Below are 15,657 nucleotides of genomic sequence, written 5' to 3' on the forward strand. Positions count from 1 at the left end.
GAACAGGCTAAGCTTATCCCTTGTGAATCTCGTCTTAATAAAGAGGCACGTGAAAGTCATGTGGGTGGACCCAAAAAAACGAAACATCGCTTGCTCAGAGCATGGAAGACGTTCTCCATGCTTCGACATAGAACTAGAAGATTTCACTTTTGAGAGCGTAATGATTGTGATAGACAGTTGTAGTTTTTCTAACTAATGAAGATTACATTTTACCAATACCCTTGTAAAACATGTTGTGAAGTTGCTTCGCTTATTCTTTACTAAACACTAACTATTGATTAAGCAGCTAATTTGATAGACACATTAGGGCCTAAATAACCATAAGATGGGAAACTTTGACATGTATTTTGTCGAAAGCTACTATATACTCTACATGCTAATTACAAACATTTTATTGATTCGATGACCTTGGTCTGATACTTTGTTTGGAGAGTTTAGCCTCTATTCTACCTCGAACAGTTCTAACACTTTGACTACTCGCACTTGATTTTCTCTTTCGTGATTTTCGTTTTCCTCTTTTACCAAAAGAGCTTTGTGGGCTTCTGTTGTGTCGAAAACTCTCTAACCGCTGGCGTCGAATCGCAGGATCAGCCCAGCCTTTTCCCCACTCTGAGAAAGTTGAGAAAGATTTGGGCATGCTTTTTGAGAGCAGCATATCAGCTTCAGGGTGAACATAGAAAGTTTTCTCCTTTTCAGATTGCAGAAACTCCAGGCCGAGTTCTGTTAGCTTGGGGAACTTCAATTGAACATGTCTCTGCAGAAAATATTTCATTTTACAGTTCCGAGTCAGAGTGAACAAGGAGTTGAGCAGAGGCATAAGTTCATCATTTTCCAGTGAAGAAAGGAAGCCTATACCTTATCATCTCCCTCTCTGACGAACCCTTTACCTTCCATAATTCGGAGAAGACCTTGCCACCAAAGCAGCTCAGTTGCCATGAACTGTTGGGACTGCAGATGGTTGTCATGGCAATTAAATGAAGATCACAAAACTATGTGTTAGAATAGTTGCATCTTAAGAACTTCGCGCACACAGAGAGAGAAGTACCTGCTCTCTTATTTTACTGACAATCATTCTGAGATTGAGTCTCCCCATATAGCTCTCACGTCTAATATCACTACTCATGGCATCATCATATGAATCATTCCTGTATCTGCTTTGTCTCTGAAACCACATTCCCACATCAATAAGGATATAATCTGTTTCATGGGTTAAACAGATATTCCATTGATAAGCATATGTATCAGCTATGCCAAGCTGTCGGTCACTTTTTAATATGGATATAGCAGTTACTGGGCTACAGTATATTTGAGCACAAGAAGTATAATTGCACTGTATTTTGAAAACAATATGGTTGCTGTGAAAGGATGCTGTATAATTGCACTGTATTTTGAAAACAATATGGTTGCTGTGAAAGGATGCTGTATAATTGCACTGTATTTTGAAAACAATATGGTTGTTCTGAAAGGATGCTGAGGCAAGAACAACATAAACTGTTTTGAGTCTGCTCGTCACCACATTATTTACATGTCAACAATAATTAATGTGACCTTGAACCCAAGAAACTTTCAAATACAGCATACTTACATCATGAGCAGCAATAACCTGCAAAAAGACATCTGCCTCCTTTCTGAAATTCTGCATTTCTGGAGGTCCGTTAACACAGACATCACACCTACATTAAAGGAAAGAGGTTAATGAGCATGAAAGATTCAATCATGTTTAATTGCGAGATGTCAGAAAACATGAGTATGATACTGAGAATCTTCATAGTATATATATAAGCAATGTATTTAAAAAGAAGAAAAAAGCTAATTTGATCTCTTCTTTATAAGGGCTACAAATCGATTCAGTGCAGTAAATACGATTGATTGAGGAACATTTAAAGATAACACATTAAGCATTAATGTAGTTTCTAGTCCAAAAGCCATCTTTACTGGAAAAAAACCCATTACATGGAGAGAGAAGAAATGATACATACGAGAGACACTTCTCATAACTGAAATCCTCCCCAAAGTACTCCACAAGTTTTTTAGCCCGACAGCATGAGGAAGTCATTCCATACCTGCAAGTAAACAATGGAAAATAGATCTTTCATATGTATTTGCTTGATGTGTGGGGGTGCGTGCAAGTTTGTGAAGTTATTGTGCTAGGAGAAACCAATCAGATCTCTAATAATATATTAAGAGTGGAGATATATAAAAAACAAGGAGATGAAACCTGAAACAATCAGACAACATTTTATATGCTTGCTTTGTCTGCTCTTCACTTCTTCGACTCGGTAAAAGTGATGGTGGTCTTGTTAGGTTTGCAAATAAAACTGCTCAAGCAAAACAGAGGTGTCAGTTATGTTGAAATGCTATTCGACAATGTGGAGTCCACAAAAAGGGAAAAAGTGATGGTGCTCTTCCATCAACTTAGAAACAAAAAAAAGTTAGCTCAGAAACAATACTTGCTGCAACAAGGGGCAAAGAGGTTAAAGACTTCAATTTAGCCCAACTCACTCTTATATTCTAAAGAGATAAATGAACTTACTGCAGTCAGCTAATTTTCCATCCCTTCCCGCTCGACCAGCTTCTTGATAGTATGCTTCCAAACTCTGTACCAATTAAAATGTTAGCTCAGAGAAATGATGACATAATACATGAAGGGAAATAATCAATAGTTGTGACTAAACAAAGAATGATGATACATTAACATTGAAGCAAAATAAGATTAGAAGAAAAAAATAAAAATAAAAACCTGTGGCCAACCATAGTGGATGATTCTTCGGACATTTAACTTGTCAATTCCCATTCCAAAAGCAATTGTTGCCACAACAACCTACAGGTGAGGGGAAATCACATTTATTATCAAAATATACTGTCTGACCTTGTTTTTGGCATAAAAAGAATGAATATATAAAACATTCTGCCTTACAGAATTCATAAAAAAATTCAACTTCTGTGCAAAAGTACATTACAAGAATTCCCAAGATTACCAACAGGTTCTCTTCAATGATTTGAGTTTAGTTTCTGTGCAAAAGTACATCACAAGAATTCCTAAGACTACCAACAGGTTCTCTTCAATACTTCGATGTTAAGGCTCAAGGTGACTAAGATATCTCAAAACAAGGATCACTGAATTACAAAAGGAAATCTTAAATTGCTGTTTAAAATGTAGTAGGCGCATGCCTAAGATGAAGTCTAATACATGCAACAACATCTGCATAGTTTTCAAAGGTGATATATATACACAAAAGAAAACACACACACACACACACACACACAGAGATTTATGTACATACATGCACAGAATAATATCAAATTCAGTATTTCCAGTATCTTCCGTGAGCCTGAAAATTCATACCTCTAATGTATTTTCATGAAACATCTTGTGGACCTGCCTCAGACGTGATTTTGGCAACTGCAGAAAGATTATACCCACATATAAGTTGCTTAGAAAGCAAAAGCTAGTTTCAAGCAGCATGGGGACCCGTTAAGTTAGCAAGATAATGAACTCAGAGAATAGACAATTTAAAACAATCTATCATCTGTATTCATCTCCAAGTGTATGAACATTACTGTCATTTCAGCAATGCAGCCAATTTCCACATCCCAACATCTTTCCACATCATTTAGACTGCACTGAATTTTTGCCCATATAATAAATTCTAGTAGCCTAGAATCTTTGGGAATATTGAGAAAGGCATTTTTAAGAAGTAACAGATTAGTTTAGTAGGCAGAAAGATTGAGAGAACCCTACACTAGACTGTAAGAAAGAACAGAAACAATCTGCAAGGCATACCCCTGCATTGTAGGCAGCAGCCTTCACTCCACACTTGGAAAGATAAGTTGCAATTTTCAACGTTTGTTTTCTCGTAGGAACATATATGATAGTTGATCCTTTCTCTAGGGGCTGTTCCAGAAGTCTCAGTCTTTCTTCTGGTTGACTCGGCAGATCAAGTACCCCCGATGTAGTTTCTTTTCTAGTATTCAAGTCCTCACAAAGAGGTAGTCCACAGAATTCACCACAGCTAACTGCAAGTATGGAAATGATCAGTGCAATGCACAATAGTCAATCAGTCATAAATATGTCAAAATGATGAACTAACCATCCCAATCATTAACACTCTGAAAGATGTCAACATCATTTTCCAAGTAGTCAACTGACAGCTCTCTTCCCTTTGAAGCACTTGAACCATTTTCCTGGAGTGAACTTGCTTCATCATATCTGTCGGAATTACCATCCTCGATATTGTCCAAATCATGCTCTGAAATGCAATCAGCCTCTGACATACTACTGTTAGATGAGCTGTCCAGCGCTTCGTTTACTTCTTCTGAGATGATCATTTGTTTCTTTTCACCTTTTCCTCTCTTGCCCGTATACATGTCTATCAAGTCATAAAAATCATTCTCATATGATGATGTTGATGTTCTACTATGCTGTACCTGTATGAATTATACAATGGAGGAAGCAAACAATGAAATTGAATTCTTTGGAAACTTCTGAATTTATACATGCAGAACCAAATCCAATATTGCAGATAATTTAATATAAAGAACCTAAAACTAGACACAAGAACACACACACACACACACACACACAAAAAAAAGTGGAATAAGACTGAAACATGTGATAAAATTAAACAATAAACTTACCCTGAACCTTAGATTCGACCGGAAAAATGAAGTAAGCACAACTTTTGTTTCCTTTGACATGGACAATGACTTAAGAATGTCTTCACGAACCTGAATTGTGGCAGTAGCAGTTAATGCCATCAGTGGTATATCGAATTTTAAGAATTTTAAATTGCTAGCACTGAAGTTCTTTCGCAACTCAGACAATCTCCTGAAACATTTGAAAATTCATATGTCAAGCAATCGTGACAACGTTAGTCATCTATCTAAAGAACTAGAGTGGTTCCTTAATGGATTGAATATCTACTTTAAGAGCACAGCAAGGACAAAAGGGATTCAGAGTGGTTGATCAAGCTCATATTTATGTGAGCACAATAGTAGAGTCCTCTATTCCTCATCCCAAAATCCAACCACAATAGTAGTATTGATATGTACATAGTTACATACATATATATTACAGTTGTAAACGGCTATCTGACAAACCTGTAGTCAGGCCGAAAATCATGGCCCCACTTTGAAACACAATGCACTTCATCAATTGCAAAAAGAGCAATCCCACGTATTTCTGCCAACTTTTGGAGAGGTTTTATCAGTCTGCAGCACGTTAAATTGCAATTTTTCAGTCTGAGAACCTTGGAAACCCCTTAGTCAAACAAAAGCAATGTAGTAAGGAAGTCCCTTACCTTAATATTGTCTCAGGGCAAACGTATATTATGTTGTACATGCCTCTCATTGCTTTATTTTCCACAGTACTATCAGGTTGTCCAGATCCAAGAAAGCAAGCAGAAACCCCATGTTTTGCCAGCTTTAAGCACTGATCGTGCATCAAGCTTATCAATGGTGAAATCACAACAACCACTTTCCCTGTCAACAATGCTGGAATCTGGAAGCACAAAGATTTTCCTGCCAAAGGTAATTATGAATAAAACATAGGCACCTATGTGATAGAATATCAATAAACAGATACAAACTTAAGGAAGATAATAATACCAGATCCTGTTGCAGCAAGAACAAGTGTATCTTGGTGAGCCAACCAAGCAGCTAAGACCTCCTTCTGGAAAGGTTTTAATGATAGAAAACCAAAATGCTTTTGCAAGAGACTGCTGACTTTCTTCTCCCAGTCTGATCGAATGTCAAGGCAATCAACCAGAGATGATTCTGATAAAACTTCAATGCTATCCACACCAGAAAGAGGTTCCACACATTGTTCTACAGGACCACGCACCATTTCTGATACAGGTACATCAGGTAACACATGAGTCCTCCTCCGCTTAGGTCCACTTGAGGATTGGAAATGGTCCAGTATGCTAGACTGCCGAATTTGACCCAATGGTTTTGAGGAGGGCAAAGCTCTTTTCCCTGGAGCCTTTGCCTGGCTTGTAGAACATCTAGAACTACTCAATGCTCTCTGATTGCTTCTACAACAACCATTCAATATAAACTCCAATGCATCATCAAATGATGGCCCTACTTCTTTTACAGCCTCTATGGCACTGGAATTCTCGAAACCCATTTCAAGCAGCTTCGCAATGACTTCATCAGATGAGACACCATTGCCATTCATGGTATGCAGAATGCCCCCTAAGGAAAAAGTTCATGAACATCCAAAGTCAAATTGCAGTAACACGAAATCACTATTCCAAACCCAATAAAGCTTTGAACTTTCTTTACCTAAGAATTTCACTTTAATTACTTAACAGAATTAAAGAAATGAGAAAAAAGTCCTAATTCAATTTCTTGATAAGAACATCAAATTTAGCCAAGCAATGCTGTGTGTTATCAAAGAAAGGAAAAACCCAATACTTGGGAGAAACTGGGTTCACTGCTTGAAGATAAGTTCTTTGTTAATTTCTTTTTACCTTGGTTTTCTATGCAAATCGAAGCGTGAAAACTATAGCAGACATTAAGAATATTTTCAGCGATTTCAATAGGTTTAACAATTCAATTCAATAAAATAAAACGAAATTAATATGAATGAGGTTGAAAAGGCAAAAGGGTAAAAGAGAAAGCGCTTACTTGAGCTCATCAGAGTTCAGACCGAGACGAAGAAGAGTCTCTATCTCTGCGAACCTAGACCCGCCAAACACAGAACTGGGGAATTTTGAAGGCTGGGTTTTCTCTTGGCGCACGGCATGTCGTGCAACAACAATTGGGTTGAGTCACGTGCCTTTCCTCACGTTTGGTTCGCGGAAATGAAAGGAAATGAAATCAATTCCTTGCTCTTTCCATAGGCATGGGAAATTGCAATTCCCAGCAATTTTCCCAGCAATTTTCCTTTCCAGTATTTGGAAAGACTAGAAATGTAGTAGAATACACATTTTAGTTTCCATTGTAGGGGTAGTGCAAAAATCATACAAACAACCAGTACAGTTGGTTATATTAGCAAATAATGATTTTGAGCAGGGACAATTTAGTATATAATTTTGCAAGTGGGTGGGGCTGTGGGGGGGGGAACCAGTTTCCTGAGGTGGGTGGGGGGAACCAGTTTCCTCCTCTTTTTCATTTCATTTGGGAATCATTTTCCCTTCCTTGGCCATCCCAAACAAAGGAAAACACAAGAAAGGAAACACTTTCCTTTCCCAATACCCAGATTCCGTGAAACAAACACAGCCTTGTTTGAGTCAGTAATACTTTTTTTTTTGGGTAAAAAAGTCAATAATAAATTGATGTGAGGAACTGCTGTGCGTGTCGCCGCCACAAGAGAGCAGCGTTAGAGTGATCCCGAGAAGGAGCGCCGCTAGAGAGAGATTAAGGTTTGACATATCCTCTTCACAATAAAAATTAAACACGAAAGATTTGAGAATAATTGATCCGATTATAATTCCTTGATTCCTAGTCTGATTAATCAACTATCCAAAAGGGGAAATAATAAACAAGAAATTCATAGTTTGATTTAGTTTCCCACTCCTAATTGGATAGTATTTTTATTATTATTATTAACTCTCTCTCTTAACCACTGCAAGTGGCCTAGTGGTTTTTGCCTTGTTGGGTGTGCTCCCCGACCTAGGTTCGAACCCTGAAGCTGTCAAAGTGGCTAGGCACTGTGCTGCAATGCACAGTTGGAACATTTCACATGCGCCGAAGAGGTTTATCTTTGGGTTTCCCTTGACAAAGTCAAGAAAAAAAAAACACACACATATATAAACCTGCCCAGGCTCTCCAATACACACATATATAAACCTGACCTGCCCAGGCTCTCCAAACTTTGGACTTTTATTTCAGGGGTCGTGAGGAAGATTATCTCCAAATTCCATGGGGTTCTCCTTGTGTTCAGACGAAGAAAAGGTTTTATTTCTTTATGTCTTTATTTTTAATTTACGCTCTCCTTCTCAACACTAAACCCAAGGTCTAACCTAAAACCCAATGGTTCTCTTTTTTCACCCAGCCACAGTTGCCATGAGTACCAATCCAGTTGACGAGGACCTGAACCTTGGACTCCTCCATGAAGCTGACCAGAAGGAAGAACAGTATATATGAAGCATCTATCTCTCCCATTCGTATGTTTTCATCCAAAACTCTTTTTTGCCGTTGTTTCTTGAAGCATAGATCTTATGTATCGTGTTATATTTTTTTATTTTTGCGTTTTTGACCAATAAGAAGTGAATTTCTGTTCATCCAAATTTTGAAAAAATATATTTTCCTTTTAGTCCATTTAATGGACTGGATACTTGAGTAAAGGGAAAAATATGTTTTATTGTGGTGACATGGCGGCAACATAGTATGTTTTATTGTTTGGATGTAGGAAAAAAAAAAATCAAAACACTGAAATTTATTATTGGACAATTCCCATCCGTGTGTATGGTCGTAATATGAGCCTAATTATGTGAGCACATAAACATGAGTGAAGTTTATGAAACTACCCAGAAAATCTATGTGCTTCATTGTAAGTGAAATCCTTGGTGAGATTTGGAGTTGAAGATGATTTTCATGTGTCTATTTGGATAGTAAAAGTTTAATGAAGACATGCTAAAAAAGAAATGTAGTGATATATAAAAGTTTTTTATTTGATAATTTACAATTGGAAGTTTTTTATTTGGATTGGAATATGAATATATATATATATATATATATATATATATATATATATATATATATATATTATTAATTAAATGGGCAGATATTGACATGAAGGGTGATTTTCTTTTTCTTTTGTATTCAGCAATGGAGCAGCAAAAAGGTACCAAGGCAGAAGTAACTCCAATCTGCCTTGATACACCTGCACTTGTGGTAGAACAAGTCAAAAAAGATGACTCTGTTTTTTGTCAACATTGTTCTAAGATCGGTGACCATAAAACTGCAATGTGCCCCAGTCAACCGAAGGGAGGTTTAATGATTTGCAGCGTTTGCCGCGACTTTTATCCGTGTAAAAATCAGGAAGAGCATGGCAACAAAGCAGAGGACTACATTTCTTGTCGACATTGTTATACGATTGGTGACCATAAAACTGCAATGTGCCCAAATAAACCGAAGAAACGTGTAATGGTTTGCAGCGTTTGCCGGGACCTCTATCCCTGTAAAAATCAGGAAGAGCATGGCAACAATGGAGTTGAAGTAAACAATTTTTGTTATCGTTGTAGTAGGAATGACCACTTGCCTCAAGAGTGCACAGAGGATTATGATCCAACTTTAACCTTGAACGAGTGAATGATGCAGTTGTAACTTATGATGCACATGAATTCCTTTGCTCATAGGCCATCAGAGTCAATACTACACCTGGATTGTTTTGAATTTCACAGTTAGTTCGTATGGAACTTCCCAGCCAATTACACAACTGTAGTTTTTTTCAATTTCAAGTCTGCAATTTATTTTTGGTTTTTTTTTTTTTGAAATATAACTTTTGGTTTTCTATTTTGTTAAGTTGTTCGTCTACTTTTTTTTCATAAAAATTGAGTTGTTTGTCTTGAATGTACATGCATGAATGGAGATTTAATCATTAAATCACTACATGGAGTTTCTGACTGTTTACTTTGCTAGCTCAGTTTGTATTTCATTTTCCCTGGCAAATTGTTCGAGTGATGAACATATTTTTAGTTTTTAAGCAATAGCGAACAGGAAATACAAGTGATAGCTGGTGAACATATACTAACAAGAGTGACAATGAAAGCCTAGGCCAGTGCTCAATAGTATTTCAGTTGCCCTGGCAAAAGTAACGAGCTAATGTCAGTTAGATAGCCATATGTTCTATGTCATTTAAATCGCATACTCTCTGGAGCGGTAAAAATACATTCTTTTTGTTTTTGATCATGAAGCATATGTTTTCTAATTGATTCGTTGATTCTATAGGAGGTATAATGCGATGGTGGAAATAAGCCACGTTGTCGGGAACAGATATCAGTTAATAACTATATTATTTCCACTAGTGAAACATGTGCTGAATGTCTTCCTAAGCCATTTTCAGGATAGGTATGGATCTTATCTTCTTCCCCCCTCCCCTGCCTTATTTTTTCAAGAGAAGGGTTGCTGGTGTAGAGCCTGGTAAGAGATTGTATCATTATCAGACCAAAAATGCAAAAGGAGATCATATTTATGTACATATTCCCATATGGACTTCAGTCCAACCTCTAATTATTCATGACAATTTGATTTCATTTTGTCCTTGAAGTATTGTTGGTATTGATTGGCAACTTTCTTTGGCTCCCATAATTATTTATTGACCAAACAAAAAACTTGACATTGTCAAAAAAAAAAAGAAAAAAAACTGAGATAATTATTGAAAAAAGATAGTGTAACTAATTAACAAAAAATTATTAGATATTTTTTCAAGCCTAATATTTCATGCTTAATTATGGATTTTCAAAGCTTAGTTTTTATGGTCTATGGTTGCCGGAGTTTTAGATAGGTTGCAAAATTAGATTTGTTCTTTCTATTTTTTAATTTAGTTTTGTCTTATATGCTGCTTCACAAACTTATTTGGTTAGTTTACATGAGGGCTCTCTGTCCCTTGTTTCATGATCTTGTTATATTGATGAGAAAGACCTTTGTCTATTTTTTTTCTCCCTTGAATAGTACGTGCATCATAGTTTTATTTTTCTATAATTTACCAAGTAATTTTGAATGCATGTTCTCTTGATTTTTTTTTTCTTCAAAAGCTTTTTTTTTTTTTTTTTTGAAAGGGGTTTGGAACCCAGCCTAACTGGGAGGCTCAGCCCCACGCCCGGTTCCATTTATTATATTAATAGTAGAATTTTGCAACAAAAATGGAATGAGAACTAAAATGGAAACGAATAATAAAAATACTATAGATGTGTTTCTATTATTGTTAATCTCTGCAAAAGGAAAAAATATAATTTTGTTAAAAGTAGAGAGAAGATGGAGAGAAAATAGTTGGGAGGAAGTAGAAGTGTTCTCATTCAGTCTCATTAGCCTCTATATATAGAGGTAGAGTTTACATCAAAGTACATAACTAATGAGTATTTACGTAGACATCCACATAGATAATAATATTTACAACACTCCCCCTTGGATGTCCACCAATGAATGATGGTATTGGACGCACTTATTGTTGTCTCGTTAAAAAACCTTGTCAGGTAACAAAAATCCAGTAGGACAAAAATAACCCTAGTCGAAGGACAAAAAGAGCACAACGCACATATGTCCTAGGTAGCATGCTTCTGGATGCTCCCCCTGATGAGAATCTCCCTCTGATTGTTGCAAGCCTCATTCATGTATGCGATAAGCTACATGTACCATGTATAGTAGTTTGATGTGTCTATCACTGAAGTGAGACCATGTGTGCTTTGCATGTAGGGGCTCATCACAAATTTTCATACCTGTAAAGTTTAAGAAATACCAACAAAGCTAGACAATTTTCAATAAGCCTTACCTCATATGATAAGGTTAGAAACAATCTCATATGCTGAAATTCATACACAAAGTCATAGCTAAACAATATAAAGAAATTGACACATTTAACTTTGTATAGTTTAAAACATTGAAAAATCATCATGGCATACCTAGCCATACATATCAATATCTTTGCGTATTGATATGTCTCTATAAGCTCTTCAAGAGCTCTAAGTAATTCATAACTTTGTGAAAGTTAGAATACGTTGCAACATTATAATCATAGTTCGAATTCGATTTCGTAGTCTTGTCATAGTACTCATTGAGGCAATTTAGATCACGTTGACTATAACGAAATGAGTACATATGAGCTAGCATAAGACTCTTTGATTCCATGAATGAGCTTCAGGCTCTTTCAACCTGTCATGGACTTGTATTTGAATTATTCATGTATTTGAATCCCTTGAGGATTTGATAAGCAATACGCTTATAATGACACTTTACTTTTGAGATTTTGCTTTTAGCAATGTGTCTTTAAGATCTTCATAATATACAATGACAATGTGCCATAAATCTCTCGTCAATATAACAACTATATGTAACACTGTAGTTATAGAAAATTGTCATTCGTATAAGGGAAGATATTCATAATCTCATGTGTCTATAAATAGACATTGTGTCATAGTGATTTATCTTCACTTTTGATATATACCCTTTTGTGCCATGTAGGGTTAAAGGTCCAAGTATTTCATCACGTTTCAAATATTCAATTTCATTGGAATTGCCTCTTTCCAATTTGGCCAATAATATACTTTGTCGACATTCATGGTGAAACGTGGTATAGCGTCCATACAGCCCTTAAAGATTTTTGGTTGCTACCAAATGTAAATTATCATCGATGATCAACAATCATAGATCTCACACATTCTTATATGCATGCATTAGCTGTAATAAGCTTATTAATATTGGGTACCCATGCCACTTATGGGGCATACATTGTCGCTTCTAAGACAATCATCTCTCATAGATGAGTCATGTAGCGAATGTGGATCTTTTTACTTATAATCTCGTGTATGAGCATTATAGAGCTTGTATAATCTTCCCTGTTTTGGGAGCTTAAAACTTTAGACCTAGTGGATATAATCCACACAAATTCAAGCCGTTATTCAAATGACAGTAGTCTTTCCTCCCCCTAACGGCAGGAAGACTGTCTTATTTTGACCATGCTTAAAAAAATGCGTTAAAAAATCTATCACTTTCTTTGAAATGAAGATGTTCATTGGTTGGTGGCGAACCAAACTAAGTTTTAGGTCAAAAATATTTTGTCCATTAGCATCAACCATATTGATTTATTATTGTATCACCAAGACATCATTTCCTAATGGCGTACTTACACCCTTTGTATGTGTAGCCATATTAGGAGCTGTGATATTGTTTAATGACATTCTCTTCAGGAGAACCATGTCAATTGGATACACTTGCATCCCACAAATCAAATGGAGTCTACATTGTTTGTATTAATATGGTTGGTCTCAGGGACTTTAACCCAAGTAGATGCCGTTGCATTTAGCATATAATTTTGTCACTATCTATAATCAAATCACTAGCTTAGATATTTCCCAAAATTAAAATGAGACGGTGGATAAATATCACACACCAATTCATGTCGTTCTTCAGGAACAATCTTTCTCCCCTCATGGCAGGAGGATTGTCTCATTAAAGTGACAATTCGCAAATATGCGGTAAATAAATAATTTGCTTGTGAGTAAGGTTAGCAGTCATCAGAACTTGTAAGTGATTCCATGCAACATGGTAGATAAAGATGACGTAACCGATAAAGCTAAAATAGTGTATTTGGTTCAATGAACTTCTAGTTCATGACATTATATGCCTCAATTTACTGTAGAAATTTGATACAGTATGAGGTAGCAAAAAGTCTTCTCCAACTATATAGGAGGCACTTAGTGCAACAATATTCCAAATTCGGTAACATGATAGTAGCTCATTTGGAGCCATAAATCAAGATCTACAACTCTTGATATGAATGTTACTTTACCTTTAGTAAACATCAATTGTGAAATATTGAGAATTGCAATAGGCCAAATTCATTTTGAACTGTTGACAAAATGTATACTCGAAATTTCGAGTTAAAGACTACAATCCATAATAAAAAATTAAAAAGTAACTTTATCATGTGGAGGACCTCAAGTTCTCTGTCACGTATATATTTATAGTCATAAAGAGGAAGAACTTGAGATTTTGATTTTTTTTCATTTTTGTAACAACTTCTTGAGGAACATGACGTTCTAAGATAATCAGATTAAGAAACATTTAGTTTCAGTGGAAACTCAAGAGGTTACAATAAATTTTTGAGGAAAAAAAATACAACAATGCTTTCATTATGCTTATTGTAAGCAAAAGATATCAGGCATTTGAAATGAGTCTCAATGTTCTTATTAGTCAATGCAATTTAATTTTATCAATGCCTTTATGAAAAATGGCTTGATAAGGATCCATCATATAGTGTATTGTAGACACACCTCAGATCAGGATCAGGCTAGGCCTCTCCGGTTGAGCTGGGCAACGGGGCCTTGAATGCCCAATTCTTAATTTCCTCACATGTGTGGACGTTAGGACAGTATTTACATTGACTCATGATTTCTCTCTTGCCATGATCCACTTTTGGTGGCATTTCATGGTATAGCCATGTCAATCGGCTTTCTTATCAATGAGAGGGAGATGTTATACATCTCTGGTAATATTGGAGGCATAGGATGCAAAGAGGCAATAATATATGCTCTTCTGGAGCCATCAATCAGATATGGAAGATCTGAGATGTTGTTATATTAGCCTCATAAGCATAAGTCTTAATAATGTTTTCTGGACACCATGGATAAAATTGCATTGCCTGAAAGTCACTCAAAACATAAGTTTGAAGATGACACAAATCAAATTTGTAAGTATTGAACGGTGGATCTCATAGGATATACACGAAGCTTCTGGTCCGTGTTATACAGGTAAAACATGACGTTCAATTATTGTATTGTTGTTTGATGTAGATTAATGACATCAAATGCATTTTGAACTTCTGGCCAAAATGATATATTTGAAATGTCGAGTTTAAACTTCATGACCATAACTTATGAGTGAAGGACTTTAGATGGTCATCTAGTTAGTTTGATCATTGAGGAACTTCAAGTCCTCAAGTAATTAAGGATCAAGGAACTACAGGTTCTGATCTCTTTTAATTACAAAATCCACGATCACAAATTTGGGGTATACTCATACTCATTCGTCATAAACCAACGGTTGAATATCTGCTTACTTTTAAATTGGTGTCAAAATAATCCCCTAAAAGCTTCAGGTTTGAGGTTCACTGTGGGGGTGGTCAATAAATTTGACCTTGCAATCAAGGCAATTAAAGAGAAGTAATGGCAACAGTAAATGCAACGGTTAATGTAGCTGTACATGCGACGATAAATGCGACATTCAGTATGGCAATCATGGCCGCCAATAAGTGACGGTTATTGCAGGAGTAAATACAGCCTTAATGGTGGCGTGCCGCTCAAGTCACTACGGCTTGCTGTGCAAGTTTACTTGTAGCCCACGCCGAGGTACACCTATAAATAGGCTGCTCGACGTCAAGGTAATGCATCGAATTCCAATTCTCTCTACTCCACTACTAAGAAACGTACTGACTTAGGCATCAGAGAGTTTTCTGCAGGTACCCCCCTCCTCCTCGAGCCGACGGTCAAACTTCGAGTCAACGCTTGAGGGAAGCTTCTCGATTGTTCCCGGTCAGCTCCCGCTCCAGTCTGCATTCATTGGTGAGTCAAACTCCTCTACGGAATTTTTCTTCACCAACAAGTGGCGCCGTCTCTGGGAAACACTTATTCCCTAAAAAGTGATGGCAGGAGCTGCCCCTGACGGGATTCCATTTCTGTCACTAAGGACTGGTAGTGACGAAATTCCTCCCCACCAGCCGCCGAATGGATCCATCCCGAGCCCAAAGAATTGAACCAGCCGACTGGGTAACGTAAACTAGCGTTCTTTCCTTTAGTAATCATATTCTGATTTTTTCCTTTTATATTTGAAATATATTTGTGGTTAGTGTTGTTGAAATGTATGTGTAAGGCTGGTGGCCACAGCGCCGAAGCCTAGTAACTAATGTATGTTGAACCAGCCGACGAAATTCCTCCGCTCCAGTCCGCATTCATTGGTGAGTCAAACTCCTCTACGGAATTTTTCTGCACCAGC

General features: G+C 36.7%; 1 protein-coding gene across 2 annotated transcripts; it reads right to left on the reverse strand.

The window, feature by feature from the left end:
- Positions 1-183: 183 nt before the first annotated feature.
- LOC133722340 (ATP-dependent DNA helicase Q-like SIM) lies at positions 184-6,867 on the reverse strand. Of its 2 annotated transcripts, none has more exons than XM_062149225.1 (16): positions 6,634-6,867; positions 5,608-6,198; positions 5,301-5,520; positions 5,101-5,211; positions 4,729-4,828; positions 4,092-4,428; positions 3,785-4,017; positions 3,347-3,403; positions 2,741-2,821; positions 2,534-2,597; positions 2,219-2,318; positions 1,980-2,063; positions 1,586-1,673; positions 1,046-1,162; positions 856-948; positions 184-754 (listed from the first exon to the last, which is right to left on the reverse strand). In XM_062149225.1, the coding sequence occupies exons 1-16, from the start codon at positions 6,641-6,643 to the stop codon at positions 392-394; spliced, it is 2,649 nt and encodes an 882-aa protein (XP_062005209.1). In that variant the 5' UTR covers positions 6,644-6,867; the 3' UTR covers positions 184-391. The 2 variants fall into 2 exon arrangements, with proteins under 2 accessions (XP_062005209.1, XP_062005208.1); XM_062149224.1 differs by having other exon boundaries at positions 4,639-4,828; positions 6,634-6,865.
- Positions 6,868-15,657: the final 8,790 nt, after the last annotated feature.

Source organism: Rosa rugosa, chromosome 7, assembly GCF_958449725.1.
Source record: "Rosa rugosa chromosome 7, drRosRugo1.1, whole genome shotgun sequence".
Classification (NCBI taxonomy): Eukaryota; Viridiplantae; Streptophyta; class Magnoliopsida; order Rosales; family Rosaceae; genus Rosa; species Rosa rugosa.